At 34.5% G+C, this 18,264-nt stretch overlaps 1 protein-coding gene across 3 annotated transcripts in view; it reads right to left on the bottom strand.

Moving 5' to 3' along the window:
* Positions 1–12,771, bottom strand: part of arfgef1 (ADP-ribosylation factor guanine nucleotide-exchange factor 1 (brefeldin A-inhibited)) — a 110,956-nt gene extending 98,185 nt beyond the window's left edge. For all 3 annotated transcript variants that reach the window (XM_073830425.1, XM_073830424.1, XM_073830423.1), the window contains exon 1: positions 12,478–12,771. In XM_073830425.1, the coding sequence (XP_073686526.1) occupies positions 12,478–12,601 (124 nt within the window). In that variant the 5' untranslated portion in view covers positions 12,602–12,771. The remainder of the gene's footprint in view (positions 1–12,477) is intronic.
* Between the last annotated feature and the right edge of the window lie 5,493 nt (positions 12,772–18,264).

An 18,264-nucleotide genomic window follows, 5' to 3' on the forward strand; every position in this document is an offset into this window, starting at 1 on the left:
TTCTTCGACGTCTGCTTCTTAAACCTTTTTAACTTCTGCTTCTTCGACTTGGCTTCTTTGACTTGTTCTTCGACTTCTGATTTCTGCTTCTTCTACTTTTTCGACTTCTTTGACTTCAGCTTCTTTGACTTCTTCTTCGACTTGTTCTTCAACTTTTGCTTCTTCAGCTTCACTGAATCCTGCTTCTTCGACTTTTCTTCGATTTCTGATCTCTGCTTCTTCGACGTCTGCTTCTTAGACCTTTTTAACTTCTGCTTCTTCGACTTCGGCTTCTTTGACTTGTTCTTCGACTTCTGATTTCTGCTTCTTCGACTTCTTTGACTTCAGCTTCTTCGACTACTTTAACTTTGGCTTCTTTGACTTCTTCTTCGACTTGTTCTTCAACTTTTGCTTCTTCAGCTTCACTGAATTCTGCTTCTTCGACTTTTCTTCGACTTCTGATCTCTGCTTCTTCGACGTCTGCTTCTTAAACCTTTTTAACTTCTGCTTCTTCGACTTGGCTTCTTTGACTTGTTCTTCGACTTCTGATTTCTGCTTCTTCGACTTTTTCGACTTCTTTGACTTCAGCTTCTTTGACTTCTTCTTCGACTTGTTCTTCAACTTTTGCTTCTTCAGCTTCACTGAATTCTGCTTCTTCGACTTTTCTTCGATTTCTGATCTCTGCTTCTTCGACGTCTGCTTCTTAGACCTTTTTAACTTTTGCTTCTTCGACTTCGGCTTCTTTGACTTGTTCTTCGACTTCTGATTTCTGCTTCTTCGACTTCTTTGACTTCAGCTTCTTCGACTTCTTTAACTTTGGCTTCTTTGACTTCTTCGCCTTGTTCTTCTACTTTTGCTGCTTCAGCTTCACTGAATTCTGCTTCTTCGACTTTTCTTCGACTTCTGATCTCTGCTTCTTCGACTTTTTCTTCATCAGAAATATCTTAATTTGTGTTCACGGTCTTACTGGTTTGGAACAACATGAGGGTGAGTAATTGATGACAGAATTTTCATTTTTGGTGTAACCTATTCCTTTAACCTAAAGTGTCCATAATCACATACTCCCATAGCATTCCAAACCCTAATCAATGTAACTGCTGTATAATCTCATAAACACGCTAAAGGATTCTGTTCAAAAATAGGGGGGGGGGGGTCAAATGGTATTGTTTCTCATTAGGTTGAGGCAGAATTATGATTAATTCAGCACCTGTCAGAGGCCGAATGAGCTACTGCTACTGAAAGATGATGCATTATTTACAAAGGCCAGTAATGAAACAAAGTGTCTGGTAAAAGATCTAAGTGACGATGGACTTTGATCCAAAAACCTGATCTTTTATATTAAATGTCCAATCTCGTTTTAATGCACTGCACAGCCACAATGTAAAAACCTGTGAAAAAATAGAAAAGATACTGCTAATTTTCTGCCAGGACATATTCCATTAATTTTCCATAAACATATTGCCTTCATTTTTGATTAAATCCAAGAGCTTTCTAACCCTGGATAGACAGTAACGCTAAGGCTGCACGATTTGGAGAAAAAATCTAATTGCGATTTTTCTGATCAAAATTGCGATTTGCGATTTAAAATGCGATTTACTACTATTTCATAAAAGAGCTACAGGTTTGATTGGTGGTTTTAACAGCACCAAAGAAAGACCAAGCATAATCACAAAGTATGCTACACTGTTCTACTGTTTATTTAAAACCTCTTAAACATTGTTGCCTTTTTTAAAATAAAGTTGTCAGTTATCATGACAAATTAAGAAAATAACTACAGTATCTTATATAAAATAAAATTAACAATTAAAATTATATAATAAAATATTATAAAAATCTTTTATAATAAAAATAAATAAATATATATATATATATATATATATATATATATATATATATATATATATATATATATATATAATTTTAAAATAAAATATAATTAAAATCTTAAACTTTTAGGAATCCAAACACACTGTAAACAATTTTACATCAGTAAAACACTGATGATAACCTACATTAAGAGACACTTTGTTGGGAAGTTGAGCCGCTGCTCCCGCTCATCTTTTCCAAATGGCGTTAACGTTATTTGCTCAGTACAAGCAGTAGAGACCTGCACTCCTACGGGAGTATAGCGGGACCCGAGGCAACCGACTGCGGCGCGGGACAAAACTTGATGGGCGAGTGCGGCTGTTCGGGACGCGGGAAAATAAGATGATTCACGGGACCCCCGCAAAATAGAAATATCTAAAAAGCAAAATATTGTTATTCATCTATTGCACAAAAGCAGCAAGAACAACTAGTATACAACTTACAACTATGATTAGTAAGCACAAGGATAGGCAGTCATCATCAGAGGTGTTTAAGTTAGAATCCACTCACTGCTCAAACATTCTTGCACAGTGCTGAATATTGCGTGCTCGCGAATTAAAACACACGAAGTGTAGACATTGTGAAAGATTCATTGTGCATAATATTCATTGTGTTAGAGCTTTATGAGATCGCGTATGAACTGAGATGTCAACTTTAGCTTTGTCTGCTTGCATTCTGCTATGGATACACACAGTAGCTCATGCTTGCTCTTCTGTTAAGAATAACAGTGGTTTGTGAATGTTGATGCTTAGCCTATATAACAAATATTTTATCAGGAGCGTTTATGCTGGGGTTTTGTGAAATTACGAGATGTTACAAAACTGTTTCATGTAAATTCAATTGATGTACTGAAAAAAAACTATATACGTTACTTTTATGCGGGCAGGAGCGGGACAAAACATGAATGTCGAGGCGGGAACTGAACGAGATAAACATATTTCTGCGGATGCGGGACTGAAAAATCCGTCCCGTGCATGTCTCTACATGCAGTGTTAAAATGCCCCCTATTGGTTAAACTCTGCATCAAACGTAATATAAGCATGAATACGTAATATGCACATGAAGCGACCTGTCAAAAACGACTTAAATGCTTGTTACCACATTTGATAAAAAAATCGAAATAATCGCAGCTCTTGCGATTTGAAAATCGCACCCTTTCAAATCGCGATTTCGGTTTAAAAACGATTAATCGTGCAGCCCTAAGTAACGCAACTGACAAATTCAAGGCCCAGAAAGGTTGTAAGGACCTTGTTAAAATAGTCCATGTGACATTAGTGGTTCAACCATAATGTTATGAAGCTACAAGAATACTTTTTCAGCTCAAAGAAAACAAAAATAACTTTATTCAACAATTTCTTCTGTGCCGTGTCAGACAAGTTCACCAGAGTACCACAACGCATGCACTGTACATTGTGCCCTATTTTTACAGACTTTTCTTAGAGTGCAGGGCTTTGGTGGTAATTCTGGAACAGGTTTTGGGAAATAAGAACGGTCTTCTCTGGCAGGGTCTGCAACCTGTGAGATTGCATCTTAATAACAGAAATGCTCCATCTTTTGATCCTTCCTAGACACCTGCGCAAAGATGCACCCACCATCTTAACAATAAAGCCAAGGCCACAAAATTAAATTCATTCACCTCTTCCACGTGTCCGCAAAGCAACAATCCTCACCAGCACAGCAGGGATAAGCCAAACAGCCACTGCACACGCATTTAATTCCACTTTCTATACATGCAATCATGCGTAGACCACTAATAAGTTCAAAAACTCAGAAAAAACTACATTCCATTTATGTTCTCAGAAGGAACCAAAAATCTGAGGACATTTATAGTGACAAGAAACAGACAGGGGCATTAAAACACATCACATAACCACAAAAACACAGTCTGGTAGTTTTTTCTAATTCTTTACCCTAGTGAGTACTCAGAAAGCAACTCAAAAACCTATGATGTTTGTAAGTTAACTCCATTTTGAGATCTAAATTTAAACTTCCTCATTGTTTTGGGCCATTAAAAAAAAATGATGAACAGCACAGGTGCCAAAAGGACTCGAAACCGCCTGAAGTGTTAGGAGGCGTGAGTAATATACGATCAGTCTGAAAGCTAAATAATAAATGCAGACACCTGATCTTACTGGTTACTCTCAGTTTCTTCACAGGTGTCTTGAAAACAATGTGAGGATATTAATATTAATAGTCCAATGAATCACAATTAGCTTTTTTATGATGTGTTTCTGTGAGATCTGGGCCATTTTACAATGGCATTGTTGTTGTAAAGCCCTTGCTGGAAGCGACAGCCAATAAAGTCAGGACTAAAAAGGAAGTGCTTTTATATCTGTCAGTAGCAAGTGAACTGGGAAACAGTTGATATGTCACAAAAACACTAAGATGTTCTGAAAACTTGCAAAATTTTGTTTAAAATGAATATTTTGGGTCATATGTGGAAAATGCAGATGGAATCGTGGAATCAAGTCCTAAAAACAAAACTTACTGTAACGGAATTTTCCAAATTTTGGATGACTAAATCAAAAGTAGGTCAGTACACTTAAATCAAAACACGATATGGACTAGTGTCTATGAATATTAGGCCACAATATTTAAATATGAATCCTGCATGTTCTGCATGTTTCGTTTACTACGCAGCGTTTTCAGCCAATGCCTCCTTAATATATGAGAACAAACACATACAATCTCTAGAACTGATTTCAGTCACTTCATGAGCATTTCACCTTTTTTTGAGAAGAGCTATCGTCATATTATATACAAACAAAAATTTTAATGTCTTCAACAACAACCCATCAAAATAAAGGTTTAACTTGAAGAAATTGTGACAAATCTACATGATAGTACTACTATTTTTACTACTACAACTACTAATAAGTTATTTCAGCATCACCGGCATTCTTATTTTTATTTTTTTAATGAATAGCCCACCCTAATTTCATTCCAAACCTGTATGCAGTTTTGGGTCCCATTGACTTCTATAGTATTTTTGTCCATACTATGGAAATAAATAAGACCCAAAACAGTTTGCTTATAAACATTATTCAAAATTTCTTTCTTTACATTTCACAGAAGTCAGTCATATAGGTTTAAAACAACATGAGGTTGAGTAAATGATAACAGAATGTACATTTTTTGGTGGACTATCCCTTTCAATATTAATTCATTTTTACCTTTTCCATTTTTATTAAAATTTTAAGTTGAAGTCATAGAAATTGTGTTGTTTTTTTGTCAAATGTTATTAGTTTTTAATATATATATATATATTTTATTTCAGTTAACGTTTATTATATTTTGAGTAACAAAAATATATATTTTTTTAATTTTAGTTAACTGTCAGGCCCCCCCATCCCATTCTTTTTTGTTAGATTGTGTTCCCCCCCCCCCCTTTTTATTATTAAACAAAAAAACATGCCTTAGACACTTTAACAGCAATTTATTCAAAGTTTAATAAATAAAATATCCATATTTTTTTCTCAAATTCAGTTTTATTTTGACCACACTGTGTTTTCCATAAATTTTCTGGATTCCATTTATGGTTTCATTAAATTTTAATAAATTAAAAGCATCTCTAATGGATTGATTTTATAAAAATTCTGTTTTTTCCGTTTTAATTTTTCTTGATTCTGTTTTTTTTTCCTTTTGAATTTTTCGAAATTCTGTTTTATTACTGAACAAAAAGTATGTCTTACACTATTTAACAGCAAATTATTAAAATTTTAAGTTAATTTTTTAAGGCCCTATAAAGTTTTTTTTTTTTTTTTTTTTACAAAATCAGTATTAGTTAGTATTAGTTTTTTTTTTTTAGTTTTGCTTTGTTTGTTTTTTTGTTTAGTGATAGTTGCTCATGATGTTTGTCCTGAATAGTTAAACTGCTGGCTGTTCTTAAGAAAAATCCTTCAGGTCCCACAAATTCTTTTGTTTTCAGCATTTTTGTGCATTTCCAACAATGACTGTATGATTTTGAGATCCATCTTTTCACACTGAGCACAACTGATGGACTATATGCAACTATTACAGAAGGTTCAAATGCTCACTGATGCTTCAGAAGGAAAAAAAAGTCATTGTTGGAAAGGGTTCAAAAACTTTTGACGTCAACTGTATGAAACCGTGAGTCTGCACCATTCATTACCACAGAGACACACAAAACATGCAGGATTCAAAAAACATTTAAATAGTATTTTTTCAGCTTAAAATTCACAGACACTAGTCCATATCATGTTTTGATTTGTGTACTGACCTACTTTTGATTTTTTGCATCCAAAGTTTGGCAAATTCCATGACATTCCGCATTATACAGCAAATTCCATTTTCATGAATAGATTCCGCGATTCCATCTACGTTTTCCACATTGCAGAAATACTATAACAACCCTGACCCAAACAGCTACATTTTTAAAAGACAATAAAATAAAAACATAGAACAAGAGTAAAAAACAAGAACTCTCACATTGCAATTTAAACCATTTAACAACAACAACCATGCAACGTTCCTGGCAACAACAAAAAAAAAGTAAGCCAAGACATTTTATATGCACTGGAGCTTGGCAATTTGTTCATCTGGACCTTGTCAGGAGCTAAAGAGTTTTGGTACCATCTCCATTAGGCTTTAATGAACTCTTTAATGCGACTTGAAAAAATCAGGAGCATCGTGTTTGTGCCACCACATCCATCTAAATATTCAAGACCTGAATACAAGCTAGAGCATTTGCAAGTGGTTCCCTGATAGCTAAACAGTTTGGTTAAGGTCGATGTGCGGTTAGGGGAGGAAAAAAGAAAAAAAGGATCAGACTCAGCCCTGGGGTCCTGTCTATTCAGCCTGAACAGAAGTAGTCTTGCCTGAAAAAGAAAATTATGAACTCGTTTTACCTGCTCCACAAGCACTTATTGTGCTTAAGGGACAAGAAACTCTCCTTACATCTAGGATGTCATTAAGAAAATCCATCTTCACATTCAGATAATATCAACATCCATGTGTTTCAGGAGTTCTTCGGCATTCAAAACAGATATTTAAAGAGACAGTTCACCCAAAAATGAAAATTAGTAGTAGTTAAAGGAGTAGTTTCAAAACGAAAGCATTTCAGGATTTCTCTCAATATAATGGACTTCTATGGTGCCCCCGAGTTTGAACTTCCAAAATGTAGATTCAAATGGCTCTAAACGATCACAGCAGCGGAAAGAAGGGTCTTATCTAGCAAAACGATGGGTTATTTTCTAAAACAAATTACAATTTATGTACTCTTTAACCTCAAATGCTGTCTTGTCTCTGTGTGTACAGATTAAAAAGTATATAAATTGGAAATGTTTTGAGAAAATAACCGATCGTTTTGCTAGATAAGACCCTTCTTCCTTGGCTGGGATCATTTAGAGCCCTTTGAAGCTGCATTGAAACTGCATTTTGGAAGTTCAAACTCGGGGGCACCATAGAAGTCCATTATAAGGAGATAAATCCTGAAATGTTTTCCTCAAAAAACATCATTTCTTTACGACTGAAGAAAGAAAGACATGAACATCTTGGATGACAAGGGGGTGAGTACATTATCTGTAGATTTTTGTTCTGAAAGTGAACTACTCCTTTAATTACTCACCCTCATGTCATTCCAAACCCATAAAACCTTCATTTTCGGAACACAAATTAAGATACTTGGGACGAAATCTGAAAGCTTTCTGATCCTGCATAGACAACAAGGGTCCTTCCACGGTCAAGGCACAGAGATATTGTAAGGACATTGTTAAATTATTCCATGTGATATCAGTGGTTCAACCGTAATTTAATGAAGCTACGAGAATACTTTTTGTGGTAGGGCCTTTGCTGTCTATGCAGGGTCAGAAAGCTCTCGGATTTAATCAAAATGATCTTAATTTGTGTTCTAAATATGAATGAAGGTCTTACAGGTTTGGATCGACATGAGGGCGAGTAATTAATGACAGAATTTTCATTTTACTCACCCACGTGTGCTTCTAAAACGATATGATCCCTTACTGTTGTGGATCATAGAAGAACTGTTGGTAACTAATATGGTCTGGTTACACTGGTTACAACGTTGTTCAAAATATCTTCTTTTGTCTTTCCACAGAAGAAAGAAAGTCAAAGGTTAGGAACATCGTGAGCAAATGATGACAATTTTCATTTTTTGGTGAACTATGCCTTTAAACCATCTTTTATTTTCCCAAAGCACACATTTACTTTCAAAGAAACGTCATACAGCAGACTATTAAATGCTTCAAAACGCTCAGCATGAGAACAGAATGTGTGCTATATTTGCAAAGAATAATATTTCAAACACCTTACTCTCATAGCCTTTTAGTGACCCATTTTTTCAGAGTCGTTCCTGCAACACTTAGACTTTTTTTTTTTAACAGAAATATCAGTTATTTTTCAAGATATACGTAAACGTACTTTCTCAATATATATTCACAATGGAAAGTGAGGGAGTGCTAAAAATTGCACATGAAACCGAGTGCACAGCTTCAAATGAGGAGCGTGACCTCCTCCGGTGCGACAAATGAACTGTAGCTCGACAATTACGACAGGATTTCTCTAAAGTTCACTGACAGATGCTGTCATAACTCGGACATCAAAGCGAAACGCCAAATGCGACCCTAAATATGCAAAAACTGAGCATAAATCCTGTGCGGTTTAGTAGAAAAGCTATATATGTGACCCTGGAGCACAAAACCAAGGGTCAATTTTTTGAAATTGAGATTTCCATTGATGTATGGTTTGTTAGGATAGGATGAATATTTGGCCGAGATTAGGCATGTGCCGGTATCAAATTTTCATGCTGCGATTAATTGATTGAGCTTTTATCACGGTATACGGTATTATCACAATATTTTAATTGCTCAGGAGAAATGGATGGAGTGGTGGGGGAGGGAACAACTTGCATTAAAAAAAACAACTTGCATTACAATAGGTGTAATTGCGATTGTCAAAACATTTGGTAACTAAACAGAATTTTACACAATTTTCATGATTTCAATTCTTGGGATTTGATTTCAATCTTGATTCAATATTGACTCTTTGGATAAAAATTAGGTAGGCTACAGTAGATAGCCTACATATAAATTTTTCTCAAGAAAAAAAATATATATCTCACATAATGCTGTAAACATACAGAGAGCCCTGTTAGCTGGTATTATTAAAGGTTAAAAATTAACAAATTAAATTAAATACAATTTGGTTTTCATTATAATAACAATTATGACAAGTAAAAATATAATACAAATGTAATATAGTGCATATATTTAGCAAAATACTCCTCTCTATAGCTATTTTTTTCTAGTCAACTAAGGTAAATGTAACGTTCTGTGACATAATTGTTCACCTGCAGTTTTATTGACCTCTTTCCGTGGTTGAAAAACACTGATCGAAATTATGTAGGCATATCTTTCAGTAAGTTGTGCTGTATCTTTAAATAAAAAGTAACAGATGATCGGTTTACTTGAACTGAAGCGCTACAGCGATCGGTCACGTCACATTTACAAGCACCAAAACGGTATTTATTGTCTGAATTTCGGAATAAAATGGACAGAAACTGAGAGCTGAGAATTTTTTTAATATCAAAAGTAACCTGCTCTGTTCTAGTAGTATGTCGGTCTCCATGTTCTCTTTGCTCCGTGATTTTTCTCTGTGTGAGAAAATGGATGCGTGGCGCGAGAGTGTGTGAGAAGTGTAAATTGCGTGAGTCTCACGCTGAATGCGTAGAGTTGGCAGCCCTGCTTTTAGAAGGCAGTGTTCCTCTTTCCGCCATGCTTCTTCTCCATGTGAGGACTGTTTACATTAGACTAGAGTGCACACTGCGCCGCATGCACACAGTGCTTCTACATGTGGGGATTGTTTACATTCAGAGTGCGCACGTGTTTCGCGCAGCATATACACCGTGTTTGTTTAAGCGGTTGACGGAAAATAAGCTAATGCGCGTTCTATAAATATAAATTCTGATCTATTATTTTCACGGTATTTTGAAGTGCCCACGATAACAATATCGTGCATATTCATTACCGCGATTTATTGCATTACCGAATACCGGCACATGTCTAGCCGAGATACAACTATTTGAAAATCTGGAATCTGAGGGTGCAAAAAAAATCTAAATAATGTGAAAATCACCTTTAAAGCTGTCCAAATAAACTTCTTAGCAATGCATATTACCAATCAAAAAGTACATTTTGATATATTTATGGTTGAAATCCAAGATGTTCATGTCTTTCTTTCTTCAGTCGTAAGGAAATTATGCTTTTTGAGAAAAACATTTCAGGATTTCTCTCCATATAATGGACTTCTATGGTGCCCCCGAGTTTGAACTTCCAAAATGAAGCTTTAAAGGGCTCTAAATGATCACAGCCAAGGAAAGCAGTGTCTTATCTAGCAAAACGATTGGTTATTTTCTAAAAAAAATTACAATTTATATACTTTTTAACCCTAAATGCTTGTCTTGTCTAGCTCTGTGTAGAGATTAAAAAGCATATAAATTGTAAATGTTTTTAGAAAATAACCGATCGTTTCGCTAGACAAGACCCTTCTTCTGGCTGGGATCATTTAGAGCCCTTTGAAGCTGCGTTTAAACTCCATTTTGGAAGTTCAAACTCAGGGGCACCATAGAAGTCCATTATATGGAGAGAAATCCTGAAATGTTTTCCTCAAAAATCATCATTTATTTACAACTGAAGAAAGAAAGACATGAACATCTTGGATGACAAGGGGGTGAGTACATTATCTGTAACTTTTTGTTCTGAAAGTGAACTACTCCTTTAACATCCTAATGATTTTTGGCATAAAAGAAATATTTTGACCCATACAAATGTATTTTGGGCTATTTGTGGCTTATGAAAATGCCTTTTCATAAGAGATATGAACATAAATAAACAAATGAACCGAGTCGGTTAACTAATAATATTCTTTAACCACTCCATTTATTATCCACATGTCCATTTACAATTTTGCATCAGTCCTTTGTAATCAGAGTAAGCCTGTCTCATCTTTTAAGTAGCCAGAGAGCAGATTTGCCAGGATAAGGCCTGCACTGGGAACTTTAGTGGTGTAAAAAACACAGCTCACTAGATATGATCTAAATTATTCACTAACCAGCACAGAGAGAAAGGGTTGACAGTTGTCTCTATGTTTGCCAAGCGGCATGAAATAGATTAAACTTTCTATCACACTATTTGACTCTGGCTGTCCTTTATGTCTTCATATCTTCTTGTGCGTGAATTGAATCACAGCCTAAATATATAGGAAAGATGCTCCCATGTATTTCAAAGCAACCAAAGTATTCAATTTCTAATAAAATCACAATGTTTCAGTACCTTTAGTGTAAAAATCACATGTTTGCAATGCAGTAAATCAGGCTGAATCAACAACTCTGCATGCACAATGCACAGTGCATGTGATTTCATTTCAGTCAAGAGGCTAGAACTGGAACTGGAAGCCATTGCTTTCTTTCCCCTTTAATAATGCACTGTAATTCAACGTCCACCGTGCATGCATTATTGACCACTGATAATGAGAAATGCATGACCGAGGTAGAGACATTCACCTTATCCAAACAAGCCCTTACAAACTAGCACAGCCTCTATCCTGCACACAACACTTCCGTTACGCCCATCGCAAACTAGTCTGAATCATTTGATTCTTTCGATCTGTGTTCTAGGGAGTCGATTCACTAACTCGTTTTGACTAGTCACTAATAATTATGCACTAATTTTACATAATTAATCACAAAATATAGCTGTTTGTCCATTAAGCTTAAAGAATAAGCGTACAGCAAAGTGATTTCAACGCTTTCTAAATCGGTTCAGGTGAATCGTTTAAAGGAGCCGTTTGGAATGAACAATTCGACGGAGCCTGTGACTGCAAGGCACGATAAATGCCTATCGTTTCTAGACATTTTTATAAAGTTTAATTAGTGTAGCCATATATACTCGTTTTATCTAAAGACAATTAATAATTCTGCGACAACCCAATGCAAATAAGCACCCCGCCTGCGTTTCTCCCCATCTTGCCCAGTCATTGTTGTTACTGAGGGAAATAATGATAATGATAATAGTGCAAAGAGATTTCCGCGAATTAAAACGACATGACAGTTTGTTTGGGAAGCTGTATTCTAGTGTAAAACGCTTAATTACGTAACGTAAGATTTAAATGCCATTGTTATTGTAATATGACAGGTGGGGTCTAACATTTAACGATGGAAAAACATGGTCGGTGACAGGCGAATGAACCAAAAGCAATCACTTTGAACGCTTTTAAAGGGTGTAAAATGATTCTGTACGTTAATTGAACATGAATAGTTTATTCTGTGCACAGCCCGTGTGATGAAGCGGCTCCTGTCAAAGAGGACAAACTCGCCCTGTCAGTTCCTGCTTTCCTTTACCTGTTTCCTCATTCGTACGTGCACTACATATGATTTATAAAAGCCCAGAACGCATAATTATCGACATTTCATGCTAAAGAAGCAGGTACAGGTTTAGATCGAATCGTTTTTCAGGTAGAATGAGAATAACTTCCGCAATGCTGCTGGATTCATGCAGCTGATCTGGAGCTCCGTTTAATTACCGGTAGGTTTAAAGCCACACATGCAGATCTTAAACATCTAAAACAGCACGATCGTCGTATCGAAATCATACTGACCTAGTGCCACCTCACAAGCTTTGCGCAGCTGCGAGTGATGAGCCTTTTTCACCTCCTTGTCGGCCAAGATCTTTTCCAAAGCTCTGGTTAAAAACATGTTTTTCGTCTTTTTGCCTTCATACATGACGCGCTGCGACGGGGCGAGGAGAACCTGTCCCAATGGAGGCTGGATCCGCGATTTTTAGATATTCCCGTATGTTTGAGTTTTTCTCCGGCGGATGGTGCCCTCAATAGAGAAACATAAATAAAGCCAGAAGGTGGGGTAAATCCCTCAGTTTTCCATCAGCGACCTGCTGCCTGCGCCATGTTGGAAGGAAATGACGTCACGCACGTAAAAACGGCCGCAGTGAGGCAGAGTCAGAAGTGAGAGAGACGGTATTTATAATATAGTAAAGTATAACTAATAAACATTAATGTACATAGGTTAGATATAAATACACAACGAAATTAATACAATGCATAAATAAAAGAGTAAAAATATATATATTAATAAACTGCGGTTTAACACGTCAGACCAGTAAACTCACTTCCTTGTGGTAGTTGAGGTTATAGATATAGTCATAGATATCTGTGGTTATGTTGCTTATAAGTTATATAGCAATTTGTTAGCAATTTGTTTTTGAATAAAAGTGAAAAGGGAAGAAAAAATGTAACAACATTTACTTCTAATTAAAAGACATATAAAAGACATATAAAAGTCTTTTTTTAGACTCATATGTTGGAGAAGAGCAAATATCAAGTGGGTAAAAATGTTTTTGTTCAGTGAAAAAATTTCAGGTCTAAAGGGGTTAAATGTTTTGGTAATAAGGAGTAAACTGTATATATATATATGAGTATATTAATATGTTGTGATACTATTTATTTATTATTAATTATTTTGAAATTTCTTGTGGACCATGTGGGGTTGTTGCTGCCATGATTCAGCTATTAGAAAGTCATTAGAAAATAAAATAATAATATACATATTTTACTAAAACATTTACTAAATGACTACTAAAATACATTTCTAACTGAAAACAGTTCTTGCATACACTAACAGTCAAAAGTGTTTGAACAGTAAGGTTTTTAACGTGTTTTAAGTGTTTTTGCTCATAAAGTCTGCATTTATTTGATCCAAGGTACAGCAAAAACAGTACATTTTTGAACTATTTTTACTATTTAAAACAACTGTTTCTATTTGAATATATTTTAAAATGTAATTCATTTCTTTGATTTCAAAGCTGATCATTACTTTAGTCACAAGATCCTTCAGAAATCATTTTAATATTCTGATTAGCTGTTAAAAAACATTTATTATTATTATTACTATGTTGAAAACAGGTGAATAGAATTCATTCAGCTTTTTTTTGAAGAATAGAAAGTTCAGAAGCACAGCATGTATTTGATCCAAAGTACAGTAAAAACTGTAATATTTTTACTATTTAAAGAAAAACTGTTTTGTTTTATGATATTTTAAAATGTAATTTATTTCTTTGATTTCAAAGCTGATTTTTTTAGCCTCATTAATCCAGTCACAAGATCCTCCAGAAACCATTCTAATATTCTGATTAGCTGTTAAAAAACATTTATTGTTATTATTATGTTGAAAATAGGTGACTAGAATTTATTCAGCTTTCTTTGAAAAATAGAAAGTCAGAAGAACAGCATTTATTTGATCCAAAGTACCGTAAAAACGAATATTTCACTATTTAAAAAAACTGTTTTGTTTTATTATATTTTAAAATGTAATTTATTTCTTTGGTTTCAAAGCTGATTTTTAGCCTCATTACTCCAGTAACACGATCCTTCAAAAATCATTCTAATATGCTAATTTGCTGCTCAAAAATACATTTATTATTATTATTATGTTAAAAACAGCTGAATAGAATTTATTCAGCTTTCTTTGAAGAATAGAAAGTTCAGAAGAACAGCATTTATTTGAATAGAAATAGAAATCATTATACATGCCTTTATCATCACTTTTGAACAATTTAAAGCGTCCTTGCAAAATAAAACTATTAATTTCTATATTTTTTTCACCACAAAAATTCAGACTCCAAAGCTTTTGAATGGTATAGTGTATAATGTTACAAAAAAAAAAAAAAAAAAAAAAAATTTCAGATAAATGCTGATCTTTGGATATTTCTATTCATCAAATAATCCTAAAAAAAGTACTAAACTGTTTTAAATATTGATAATAATATTAATTATTAATGTTTCTTGGACAGCAAATCAGCATATTAGAATGATTTCTGAAGGATCATGTGACACTGAAGACTGGAGTAAATATTCAAATAAATAGGTATTTTAAAAAGTAAAAATATCTCACAATATTACTGCTTTTGCTGTATTTTAGATCAAATAAATGCAGGCTTGGTGAGCAGAAGAGACTTCTTAAAAAACATTAAAAATTTTACTGTTTAAAAACTTTTGACTCGTAGTGTGTGTGTGTGTGTGTGTGTGTGTGTGTGTGTGTGTGTGTGTGTGTTACCATAGTTTGTTAGATCCTGCTTGCTGGGCCTCAGAAAAATAACTGACCTACATATCCTTTGACAACAAATTAATTTTTTGACACTAAAGCCATTTGAATGAAGAACTCTTCATCTCTTAAGACTTATTATTTATGATTTTCTTTTCTACTCTGCTTTTATGTTTTATAGGAGATTAATGAGTCAGCCCTCTCTGTAACGACAAACACTGCTCTTCATCAAGCGAAGCCACAGTTTGTTTTTGGCACTCCAGGATGAGTAGTTCTCAGGTTGTATTCACAAGATGCCTGAAATGCTATTGCACTATACACAAAGAAAGAAGCTGACATCAAATGCGGAGGATGAGTCAAGGCCACACGATTTCAAGCTGTCTCTTCCCTACGATTGTATATCAAAAGTCAGACCATACAATATATGAATATACTCAACCACTTATTTGAGGGGTCATTTATAAAGAGGGTAAAAGCCATATACAGCTGAGGTCAAAAGTTTACATTCACCTTTGAGAATCATTAAAAATGTTTATTCTTTTACCAAAATTAGAGGAATCATACAAAATGCATGTACTGACCTGAATGAGATATTTCATGTAAAAGATGTTTACATATAGACCACAATGTAAATAATAGTTGAACTTATAAAAATGACCCTGTTCAAAAGTTTACATACACTTGATTCTTAATACTGTTTTGTTACCTGAATGGTCCACTACTGTTTTTTTTTTTGGTTTAATGATAGTTGTGGATGAGTCCCTTGTTTGTCCTGAACAGTTAAACTGCCTGGTGTTCTTCAGAAAAATCCTTTAGATCCCACAAAATCTTTGGTTTTCCAGCATTTTTGTGTATTTGAACCCTTTCCAACAATGACTGTATGCTTTTGAGATCTATCTTTTCACACTGAGGACAACTGAGAAACTCATATGCAACTATTACACAAGGTTCAAATGCTCACTGATGCTCCAGAAGGAAGAAACATGCATTAAGAGCCGGGGGTGAAAACTTTTGAACCGAATGGAGATGTGTACATTTTTCTTATTTAGCCCAAATATCAGATTTTTTTCATTTAGTACTGCCCTTCAGAGGCTACAGAAAATAGTTACATGTTTCCCAGAAGACAAAATAAGTTCAATTTACCCTGATATTCAAATTCCAAAAGCTCTTAATGCATCGTGTTTTCTTCTGGAGCATCATGTTTTTTCTGTGGTTTAGACAGCATAAATTATCAGGGCCTTGACATTTGTTTTTTCAGATTCACAAACTTTCAAGGATTTCAAGGAACCATGTATTTAAAAAGATAGTTCATCCAAAAATGAAAATTCTGTCATTATTACTCACCCTCATGTTGTTCTGAACATCTTTAGAACACAAATTAAGATATTTTTTGATGAAATCCGAGAGCTTTCTGACCCTGCATAGACAGCAAAGCAACTATGTTCAGGGCCCAGAAAGGTAGTAAGGAACTTTATTTTTTCATATTTGCAAAGTATTTTTTTAATTATTTGGATAGTAGGGCTTATATCTTCCATTTTCAACAAATAAGAATCCATTTTTGGATGATCGATGCAGCCTGTGGGCGATTGTGTTATATTTTTATATATGCTTTTACAGCATTCTAATCTAAATCAAATACAAATCATAATCGGAAACAAATCTTAAATGCAAACTTGCAAGACACTTTATATATACCAAAGTATTGTATGTTTTCATTGAAATAAATACTGACGTCTTACAAATTAAACTCCACAACTTGATAGTACGTGAGAGTACAAATGTAAACATTGCCCTTGCGAGTACAATTATTATACAAGGTAAAGTTACTTTGATTTTGAAGCTTTTCTTCAAAACAAAACAAAACAAAAACAGCAATGTTATGTATTCCTGTCTGGCTCATTTTAGAGGTTGAGTTCCCAGGTGACCTTTTCCGTTTCATTTCAAAACTAAATCAAAGCTGTCTGTTAGCTCCACACAGCATCTATACTAAAACAAAACCCATCTTAAGCTAACAGTATTCATTATTTACATTCTTTGGGCATTACTGTTCGTTTGAAGCTTTTGAAGCTCACTCTATATTTGCCTCATAAGAAAAATCCACTAAAATCAAGTGCTTCCATTTCTTCACCGTTTACATTTATACCATTTTGTTTTATGTATCGCTTCCTTAAAGTAGTTTAAAATAAAATAAATAAATCTTAGTTACTAACTTAATTATAAAAATATAAAACGCAGGCACATTTGTACATATAGTCAAGCCCGAAATTATTCATACGCCTGGCAGTTCTGACTTAAAGTTTCTTTTATTCAACCAGCAAGTTTTTTTTTGACCAGAAATCACACAGGCTTCTCCCAAAAGAGTATAAGACGATGTACAAAAGGCATCATTGTGGAAAAAAATATTTCCCATCTTTTATTTACATTTGAACAAAAAGTGGCATGTCCAAAATTATTCATACCCTTCTCAATAATCAATAGAAAAGCCTTTATTGGCTATTACAGCAATCAAATGCTTTCTATAATTGCTGACCAGCTACAGATCTGGCCATTAAAAATGCGTCTATTTTCACGCGGCAGCCTGCAATTCGGCACGCGTGGGCACGCGTCCTGCCGCAGCGGCTTTTTTAGATTTTTTTACAACGTTGTTGCACTTCATATAATATCCACCAGGTGGCGCAAGGAACAACATTCTGTAGCCAAACACCATGGCCAGCTCTAGGGGGCGTTGGTCACAAATACCAGTACAATAGTTCAATGATTCCTCTTTCCTGAAATTATGGTTCAAACCAATAGCAAAAAGATAGCCTATTCATAAGCAGGTGCAGTTGTATTGTTATTTTGTTTTATTTCTTTGTTTTCCTGACGAACATTTATTAGACTGCATCGGAAACAGAAATGTTAATTTCGGTTATTTTATTTCACCAACCGACAACTGACGTAAACCGCTAAATTCGTTTTCAGGGATTAATTATACACAAGCAAGAAGCAGCATAAACATCAGAACCTCACGTGCAGAGTTTATGCACAGAGAAAAACCCAATAAACCTATATATAATAATAAATAAAATAGGCCCACATAAGAAATATATGTTTTTCTTTTCTGAATGAATAATAATTTAACAAATTAATAAGTAGCAAGCCTATATGCAGAATTTTAGGAAATTTCTGTGATGCGCCCTTAAACCAGCATCTTGTTTCCATTTTTTTTTTTTTTTTTACAAATAGCCTACGCGTTTTTTTAAAGTTTTTTTTTATTTTTATTGTGATTGTACACAAATAACAGAAATATGTAAAATATCATAGTTTTAAGCAATGCCGTACTCTTGAAC

The sequence above is a fragment of the Garra rufa genome, chromosome 24 (assembly GCF_049309525.1).
Source record: "Garra rufa chromosome 24, GarRuf1.0, whole genome shotgun sequence".
In the NCBI taxonomy this organism is placed as follows: domain Eukaryota; kingdom Metazoa; phylum Chordata; class Actinopteri; order Cypriniformes; family Cyprinidae; genus Garra; species Garra rufa.